Source organism: Mytilus trossulus, chromosome 2 (assembly GCF_036588685.1).
Source record: "Mytilus trossulus isolate FHL-02 chromosome 2, PNRI_Mtr1.1.1.hap1, whole genome shotgun sequence".
Lineage (NCBI taxonomy): Eukaryota > Metazoa > Mollusca > Bivalvia > Mytilida > Mytilidae > Mytilus > Mytilus trossulus.
The window spans coordinates 67,355,896-67,365,985 of record NC_086374.1 but is presented as its reverse complement, the minus strand read 5'-3'; the positions used below and the strand labels follow the sequence as shown (position 1 = coordinate 67,365,985).

General features: G+C 33.0%; 1 protein-coding gene across 1 annotated transcript; it reads right to left on the bottom strand.

The window, feature by feature from the left end:
- Positions 1 to 364: 364 nt before the first annotated feature.
- Positions 365 to 3,014, bottom strand: LOC134705343 (uncharacterized). The gene is made up of 4 exons (XM_063564089.1): positions 2,930 to 3,014; positions 2,755 to 2,823; positions 1,231 to 1,335; positions 365 to 681 (listed from the first exon to the last, which is right to left on the bottom strand). Exons 2-4 carry the CDS (start codon positions 2,785 to 2,787, stop codon positions 517 to 519), a joined length of 303 nt encoding a protein of 100 aa, XP_063420159.1. The 5' UTR covers positions 2,788 to 2,823; positions 2,930 to 3,014; the 3' UTR covers positions 365 to 516.
- Positions 3,015 to 10,090: the final 7,076 nt, after the last annotated feature.

Genomic DNA, 10,090 nt, shown 5'->3' with positions numbered 1-10,090 from the left:
ATTGAAGACCTATTGGTGACCTTCTGTTGTTGTCTGTTCTGTGGTCGGGTTGTTGTCTCTTTGACACATTCCCCATTTCCATTCTCAATTTTATTTTTTTTAAATTGTTCAGTAGGAAAGGTAGATTTAATTCCTCCTATTATAAAATTTCTTGAAACTAGCTACTAAATGAGAGAGTGTTGGTTGCTTAATCCACAATGCTAATAGTAAATACTGAAGAAATCAACGATCAGGCGGTTTTCATTTTACTATTATAAATTTTCATGATACGTGCAAATGTGGACACAGACTTCAGTTGTTAGGTTAGGAACTAATACTATGGCAGTAACTTGAATGAGTCTATATATCATATTAAAAAGAACACTTATTGTTTTATATTTATTGTAACAAGGCACTAATAATGCAGATTTAAATACAAATATCATGGTCAATCTTTAACAGTTCTTCGAAACTTGCAGGTCTATAACAAATATGGGTTAATTGCAGCGGCACCTATAAATAATAATTTACAAAGTTTTATTTCTTTTTCTTCTTCTTTGCACTTCCTTTCTTGCCCTTTACACTTTTTGCAGATTTTGCACTCCTTGCTCTGGATGGAGCCCCACGTTTATTTTTCCCGTCCTCTTCGTCAGGTTTATTTGTTCGTGGGACATACTCTATCCTCTGACCTTGGCATCTTGTCTGAAAATTTCATCATTTGTTTTACATTTGTACTTATTTATTATTAATAATATAAATGTAATATTTCATGTCTCAACATTACAATACTACAATAATTCAAATTTTTACTTAAGAAGGCAATTATTTGAAGAAAAAAAAAATCCTTAAAAAAGACCTTCCTTACAAAAAGTGAGATAAAAATAAGTCTCTTTTTTCTGTTTTAAAGTAATATATCATTGTCAAAGGCTGTGTTCAACTTAACGTTTTTTTTTAAATAAGCCAAGAAAGACAACTCTAATCGACCTATACGAAAAATACAAGACGAGGAGTCCAACTAAAATAAATACTTTCACGGTTTGTTTGATCAAAAGTAATAAGATTATTTTGATATGCTCAAGTGGGACTTACACTGAATTATTCAGTTTGTTTAGTCACTGTTATGGTGAAGACTAGAGAAATGATGCGCAACATATTCCGTTTATTTTTTCCGTCTTCACACTAACAATCATATAGAAATAAACAAATACAATCTTAATCATATTTACGAAAGAGGATATGCTAGAAACTCACCTGATTGCAAATTCTGCATTTTGTTGCCTCTTTCATTTCTCCTTGAAACTCTCCTTTCAAACATTCTTTACAGTAGCGTGTACCACACCATTTACACATATAGGTCTGAAATAGAAATCAGTATCAGATAGTTTTAATATATTTTATGCTTACCCTTCCGGAGCGCCTGAGATCACCCCTAGTTTTGGGTGGGGTTCGTGATGTTTATTCTTTAGTTTTCTATGTTGTGTCATGTGTACTATTGTTTGTCTGTTTTTCTTTTTTGATTTTTAGCCATGGTGTTGTCAGATTATTTTCGATTTGTGAGTTTGACTGTCCCTCTTTTATAGGAATTACACGACAGGTGTCGCGTGTGGAGCATAATTTGATAACATGAAACTGAAATCACCTCCCTTTCTCCCCGTGTCTGGTGAGGTTCGTGTTGTTAACTTTTTAGTTTTCTATTTTGCGTTTAGTGTATTATTGTTTTTGTTTTCGCTCGTTTTTCTTTCTTTTGCCATGGTATTTTCAGTGTGTTTTCAACAACTGATGAATCTTTTATAATGAATATGTAAAGTTAACCGTGTGCAACGATTTTGATAACGCCAAAATAGAACTAATAAAATGATACATTAATCCATTGCACTCTTTGGTCTTGGTCAATGGTGATATTATGTGAATTTTTTTATGTTGAATCTTTTTTTTTTTTTTTTTTTTATATCAAAACACTGATATATGTATATGGTAAGATATTTCAAATGATACAACTATCCATTAGAGATTAAATAATGAGAATGAAAGCAATAACAATCGACAATAAGAAAAGCACGTTTTCCGTACATGTACACATTGTTAAAAAGTAAAATAACAAAAAAACTCGAGGAAAATTCAAAACAGAAAAAAAACTCGAGGAAAATTCAAAACAGAAAGTCTATAATCAAATGGCAAAATTTTAAGACCAAGCAACATCAGACGAATGGATTACAACTGTCACATTCCTGACGTGGTACAGTTTACTTACATGAAAATATATCTTTAACAAAGTTTTTCTAATGCAAAGTATAACACCTGACAAAATCACTTCTTATAGTTGATATTAAATTTAAAGCAATGGTTCCGCCGTACAGAAGTTCCATTTGAAACTATGTTATAAACATTGACAATGTCAATGCGTTTCAGAAAGAACAAACGGGCGTGAGTTCCACACACCCTACACAATGAAACCGGACAGTTTATTCCGTGTGGTGCTATACGGAACTCTGTCCTTACAAAAATTAAGCTCAACATTTGAAAATAGAATATATTATTTTCTGAAACACAAATTGCATTTAACTTGTATACATCCTAGATGCTGGTAGCCACTTGACTACTACAGCTTTTATCGCGCAGGATTTAGTTGTCTATGCTCTGATTCAATTCCGAGGTGTGGACAGCTTTTATTGTAATCTTTAAAAAACAGAATATGGCTTTGTTTTGTTACTGTTGTAAAGCCGATTACAGAATTTGGTAAGGGAACTAGACCGTAAAAAATAAACAATAGCTTACCGTGTTAGTCAAAGAACAGCCCCAGCGACACATTGTGTAGAATTAGTTATCTGATCCTCATTTATTAAACTGAAACAAGACAGATATATTCATCATTTAGATAGAATATAAACTCAAGTTGATGACAATTGACATTTAAAATCAAATATGGCGGATGTCAACAATAATGACTTACCTGTGTTGCTAACGTATACTATACCCGGTTTATTGAGTCCGTCTGTTTGACTTTCAATATCTGTTCATTAATCATTAATAAAATAATGCGTTATATACAGTTTTTTTCTTGAGGTCAATGAGCACATTGTCAATAACTTTTTTATTGATTTTCGGCAAGAAGTGGTACAAACACAATTGTGTCGTGACAAAGAATAGACGCACTTGTTTTAATTATTTGTTTAATTAAAATATTTGAATGCTTAATAGTTGATTTTTCTATAACAATACAACTTTAATAGCTGCGGAATTCAGATACTTATCTTAAATAGGAGAAACACTTAATTTTCTCCCAACTTAAGATATAAAAAAGAAGATGTGGTATGATTGCCAATGGGACAACTGTCCACAAGAGACCAAAATGACACAGACATTAACAACTATATGTCACCGTACGGCCCTCAACGATGAGCAAAGCCCATACCGCATAACCAGCTATAAAAGATTCCGATATGACAATGAAAAACAATTCAAACGAGAAAACTAACGGTCTTATTTATTAAAAAAAAAATGAACGAAAAACAAATATGTAACACATTAACAAACGACAACCACTGCATTACAGGCTCCTGACTTGGGACAGGCACATACATAAATAATGTGGCAGGGTTAAACATGTTAACGGGATCCCAACCCTCCCCTAATCTGGGACATTGGTATAACAGTACAACATAAGAACGAACTATAAAAATCAGCTGAAAGAGGCTTAACTCATCAGATGGACAAAAATACAAGCGGACGTGGTAAGGTACTTGTACATCTCTACAACAAAAAGACACTAGGAACAGATCTGAGAGTACTCGCAGTTATCTGACAGCTAGTTCAAAGCCACTGACAACAAAAACAAATCTTGCATCTTCGACTAAACAATCAATCCGTACACATCCAACATACAATGGATTTAGTGTAAAGACGCCATACACAGTCAGAGAAAAACATGACCTTGTGCAATGCCAAGTTACTGTTATCGAAAGATTGTAGATCCATGAATGTATATATATATATATATAACTAAGTAGTAATATTTAGTTTGCTTTTAATTTACTGATAACAAAATCAATATTTATACCAATAAAAACAATATTTAATTATCTTTATATTTCAGTGTTAAATTGATAACCTTTTAGAATAAGTTTATTTAAAGGAGCGATAAGTTTACAAGGATCATTTCTAAATTTCCGGGCACGGTTAACAACATTTCCGTAAAAATGAGGATGTGCTATCCCGTTAAAAATAAGTTTTCTACAGGTACAACCAAACTTCAAAACCAAATCTTTATATCTATGGAAATCAAAGTGATGGATATCACTCATGGAAAGATTAGAACAGTAGTTTGAATTATTTCATATTAAGGTATGGTGAGGAAAAATGAACATTTATAAAGCACTATTGCTGAAAATTGCATTTACAGCAGGTCTTTAGAAAGAAACTTGCTTTTCCAGTATGAGGATAAAATGAGCTCAAATTAAATAATGTGGGTCTCTAAATTTGCACATTTTTATTTAAACTGCAGTTTATATCCAATCGAATTTATGTTGCCGGTTCTGAACATGTTTAAAAAAAAAAAAAACAATGCAAAAATTCTTCTGGTAAATGTTACCAACTATCCTTGTCAGACATAAATTTAGACCAACAGCTAAAAGCTTTAAAGTGCCAACAAAAATAATCTGAAAATGTTGTTTTGGGGCATTTTGTCAGTTGAAACACAGGTTATATGGCATTGAAAATTAAAAGGGTCATTAAAAGTTTTAGAGTGCCTTTTGACCAATTTTTAAAGTGTTTTTCCACACAGGGCACTTTCAATTTTATTTTTCAACGTAACCAATTAAAAAACTTATTTTAATGAAATGTAGATTCTTTCTTGATTGCAAAAATATATATTTACTTCTAATAAAAATTCAAATGACTAAAATAAACATAATGATTGATGGGAAATAAACTAATAAACAATGGTTTGTTATAATTAAAAGTTTTAAAATTTTAAAACTGTTTCAAGCCAATTCCTGATAAAAAAAAAAGTGAACTAATCTAAATTGTTGATTAATTACAGATGATTATTGGAAATTTATCAAGTAAATTATAGGCCATACTTGAATACCTTTTATAAATTCATATTTATATTCATTTTTCATTTTTTTAAGATCTTGTTAATCCATTAATCATTTATCTTTCAGATATAATTTACACAATCACTTTATGTAATGTAGATCAAAAGTAATTGGCAGTAAATAAATCTATCATCCTTATAAATATCAAACATCTAATACACATTTGTGTATTCAATTTTGAGTTCAAATACTTGTGTATTAGGAATTAGATGCATGTATAATTATGTAAGACTGAGGTTGATGGGTAATGTGGTCAATTTGAATGGCAGTTTAGGAGGTGGGGCATTGTAATTAAAGGTCCACCTTGTGTCTGATTGTTTAGTGATAATGACAGTTGTCAATCATACTAGTTGATTCAATACCTACTTACCTAATCAAAATGTTTTTTAAAAAGCCTACACATCAACACACCTTAATGACATACATTCTTGAATGAACTGCTCCAATAATATACCCATTTTTTTCAGTTTATATGTGTATTATGTGCACATATATGAGAACCATAGGGAACTATATTTTAGTGTGAATACATTTAATAACAGTAGCTAACCTGTCCTGTTGTTAGGGAGGGTGGTGCCTAAGTAAAGATTTAGAACAAGTTCTAATCTTTCCAAAAATTAGTAAATGTTTTAAGTAATTTATGGTAATGATATCCCTGGTTTACCAGTAATACATAGATTGCGTTCGTTAAAATAAAAAAAAAACCAGACGCGGGTATAGCGAACGAGCTGTGAAATATAAAGACCGTAAGATGGTGCCAAAGGAACATCACCATCTAAAAATGGAAAATTACAATAGGGAACGAAAAATCGTCCCTTTTGTCGTTAATATTAGTGTGCAGTTTCCCGTTTAAAATCGAAATATCTAAATCCAGGAAAGGACAATTATTACCGTATGAATTTGATTTATTTAAAGCAAGTTCCTTGGGGTAAATTTCAGTAGTATATTGAGAAAATTCTTGATTATCTATCGAAAAAATATAATCAAGATAACGGTAAGTGTTGTTGAATTTATCAATTAAATGCAATTTCGACGGGTCTTTACCGAATTTATTATGTGGTCGAGACACCTTGTCTAAATTGTTAATATGTAAAAAAGGAGATGTGGTATGATTGCAAATATGACAACTATCCACAAAAGACCAAAATGACACAGACATTAACAACTATAAGTCACCGTACGGCCTTCAACAATGAAAGTCCGTCTGAGAAAGCCATGTAATTAAAAAATCATAATTTCAAGATATTTTTGAAAATATATTCAAAGGCACTAAACTGCACTTGAAGAAGCATTTACTAATATATATTGTTCGAGTTTTCCTGATACTGTTGTATGGTATTGTTTCGAAAAACATTTTAAATGAGGCTGTCGTAGAGGAAGTTGGCGGTTTGTTGTTGTAAATATCTGTTTGACCCATCAATCTCTATTAGAAATACCTGTTATCAGTACTTTTTTTTTTTAAAGTCCTAAGAGTGACTGAGGTTTTTAAATCTTTCAACCTGATCACCTTAGTCTTAATCTACGGGCACTAAAATCCTTGCAAAACTTGGGCCCCCGTATGGTTGTGTGAGGTGTATAAACTCGCATCCACGTAGTTAAGTTGTTCGGTGCTTTTTGGGGAAAAGTAAAATAGCTAAAATACTGAATTTCAAGGAAAATTTAAGACGGAAAGTTCCTTTACAAATGGCAAAAGCAAAGGCAAACTCACCAAACAACTGTCATATTCCTGACAGGTTTAATATAGGCAGTTCCTCATGTAGAAAATGGGGGATTTAACGTGGTTTTATAGCTAGCTAAACATATCACTGTGCGACAGTTACATTTGAAATTCTATTACAATGACAAAAATGTGTGAACAGAACAATCAGACACACCAAAGCACCCAGAAACTGTGCAGTGTTTCGTGCTTTGTTTAAATTTTCCCACAGATATATTAACAATGATTAAAGTGTTATTATATAGCATTTAAACACAGTCTACTTCAGACTGGTCAATATTGATCTGTTTCAATTTAAAGTCGACAATTAATGCAACTGGTCCAAGGACACAGTTATCGTCCTTTGGTTTTCGTTGTCTACGAATATAGTCCCTAGTGTAAACAGTGTATAACTTGCATGTCTTATCTGATACACTTTCCCAATTTATTTCTTGATATTAAATGCATGAAATATCAAGTAGGGGGATGTAATTACATGTAAAAAAAAATTGGGTGCTGAATCTTTATGTTAAGAAGTAAATTGGTCCAGTTCTAAAAGGTCAAATTTTAGCACGTCTGAAGCTGTCAAACTGAATTTTACACCCCCTTAACACAGAATTGTCAATATTTTGAGTTAGAGCTGGTAGAAGTTTCTATAATTTTGATATTATTTGTCTCACTGGTAGTACACTACACTGTAAAAATCTTTTTGAGAAAGAGCAGGTGCGATTTTTTTAATTTGAATTTATTGTCTAAAAGAAATGCACTACGAAATAACTGTGTTCTCGGGCCAACTGCAGAACCCTACAGACAACGCTTGAGGAAGCAATTCTAGCTATTTGTCTTTTATTTTAGTAAGACTGCGTATGCGCTATCGTTTGTTATATGGTACATTTGACGTCAAAAGCCTCGGGCAATGTGATGTCATTTTGAAATTCATCCACTATGTTGTATAGAATGTCGTCCATGAAATTCTGGAAAAGCAGTGGAAATTAATAGAATCCATAAAAAACATTTGTTTGATAGCGTATCTTTTTACTTTACCTCCGTAATAGATAACCTTAAAACATGTATTTGGCTGACCCTTTCGAGTATTTTTATCCTCAAAACTCTTCAACTGGGTATTTTAATAAAGTTTTTTTTATTCGAGCGTCACTAATGAGTCTTTTGTAGACGAAAAGTGCAGAAAGCGTACACAATTTTAAGCCAGGTATCTTAGATGTTTGGAGGTTGCTCTACGTTTGAAGGTGTGATCAACAGTTTGAATAAATAAAATGTTATCTTTTATTGTCACGAATTGGCTATATATTTCTTAACCTTTTAGGTTTTATCAGCTCGTCAATGATTGATTAGTTTTGGAATTTTCAAATATTTTGGCTCGAGCATCACTGAAAAAAACATTATATACATGTGGAAATGCGCATCTGGTGCAATAGATTTTTTACCCGAAGGTTTCCAGTATATTTCAGAATCTGTTTTTTTCGAAAACATAGTAAGCATTCGAAAGTTAAACTTCCTTGGAAAAAAGTAAAGTCGCAAAAATACTGAACTCCGGAGAATTTCAAAACGGTAAGTCCCTATCAAAAGACAAAATCAAAGGCTCAAACACGTCAATCGAGCGAGTGGCTATCAATTGTTATATTTCTGACTTGGTACAGGTATTTTTTTTGTGTAGAAAATGGTAGATTAAAGCTGGTTTTATAGCTAGCCAAACCTCTCATTTGTATGACAGTCGCATGAAATACATTACATTGGAAACTATTTGTGAATAAATCAGTTAAACATGTCAAAAATAGGGGTACAGCAGTCAAAATTTTGTTATAATCTTATTTACTATAAAAACCAACAATTATGTCACAAAGAAGCACAAAAGGCATATAGACAAAGCACAATAGCAAAATATTAACAATAGCACAAACAAATAACGAGATTTATAAGTACAGAGCCACGTCATATGTACCAAAGAAACACAAGAAGGCACTCAGAGGAAAGAAATGATTTCAATACCAGCCACTGAATTAAGATTTATAAATAGAAGTAGTAAATACTAAGAGTTATATTAAAGTCACCATGACTTGCTTGACCGTATAGTCTGTGTGACATGTGACTAAAGACATTTTTAAATTGTAGCAGCCATGATCCCGTCCTCCTTTCCACATTTATGTTCGATATTAGAGTGTAAGCTATTTTTACTGGTTATGACCAACACAATGAATTTCAAGTAATTCAACATGGCAGCTTTTGAAGTTTATGCAATACACTCAGTTTTTTGGCTGTAACCGTGAAAAGTAAAATCTCAAAAATACTGAACTCCGAGGAGAATTCAAAACGAAAAGTCCCTTTAATATCAAACGGCTAAATCAAAATATTATACTGTATAAAACGAATAGACAACAGCTGTTATATTCCTGACTTGGTACAGGAATTTTATTATGTTGGAAATGGTGGATTGTACCAGTTTTTATAGCGCTAAACCTCTCACTAGTGTGACAGTCGCTCAAAATTCCATAAAATTGACAACGATACGTGAACAAAACAGACATTTTATATCAAAGAAGCACAAAAAAACATATATCTAACTTAACAACAACTTTAATAGCTAACTAACTTCTGTATTTTATTTCTGTATGTTAAATCAAACCATTAATGCGGGGTTCACACATTGCCGATTATTGCTCCCGTTTGAGATCAGACAGCGATACGACACGAAAAGTGAAAAAGTCGGATTAGTATCCTCAATTATCTGGAATGTCCTATTATTGTCTGAACGCAGTCGTTTTAGTTCGTAACAGATTCCTACTGGTCGGGAAGGGTCCGAATAGTTCGGCAAAGCACCCCGACAGTTAGGTGCGTCCCGTAACATTCGGGGAAACTCAGCCGATTTTGTCTAATCGGATTACAATCGTGCCTATGTCGTGACAGATTCTGCTCTATCGGATCGAATTCCTAACAATGTTCTGTGTATTCGGGACGGTGTCCTGTGGAACGGGAATGATCTGGAGAAGTCCCGACAATAACAGAATACAATACGACTGAGACCAGACAAAGCCGTTTGCAATGCGATAGAGCGGACCGTGATAGGATTACGTTCCGACAGTAACTGATCATCCCGATTATGTCGACAGTTTTCGAACGGATAACTTCCGTCAGCGTCGGTTCACTGTCTTGTCACTATCTGATCTCTGTCGGATTACATTCGGTAGAATCGGGACGCAGTCGTGACAGACTCGGTCGAATTTTACCTGGCGAAAGATACAAATCGAATTTCCATCCACGATTCACAGGACCTTGATCAGACTTTTGACAAATTTTAATCGGG

Bases quoted from the DNA above. Each gene is read 5' to 3' on its own strand.
- LOC134705343 (XM_063564089.1), bottom strand. From the start codon at position 2,787: ATGTGTCGCTGGGGCTGTTCTTTGACTAACACG. The intron at 1,336-2,754 runs GTAAGCTATTGT...TTTCTATTTCAG, and splicing joins GCTGTTCTTTGACTAACACG to ACCTATATGTGTAAATGGTG. The intron at 682-1,230 runs GTGAGTTTCTAG...TGAAATTTTCAG, and splicing joins AATGCAGAATTTGCAATCAG to ACAAGATGCCAAGGTCAGAG.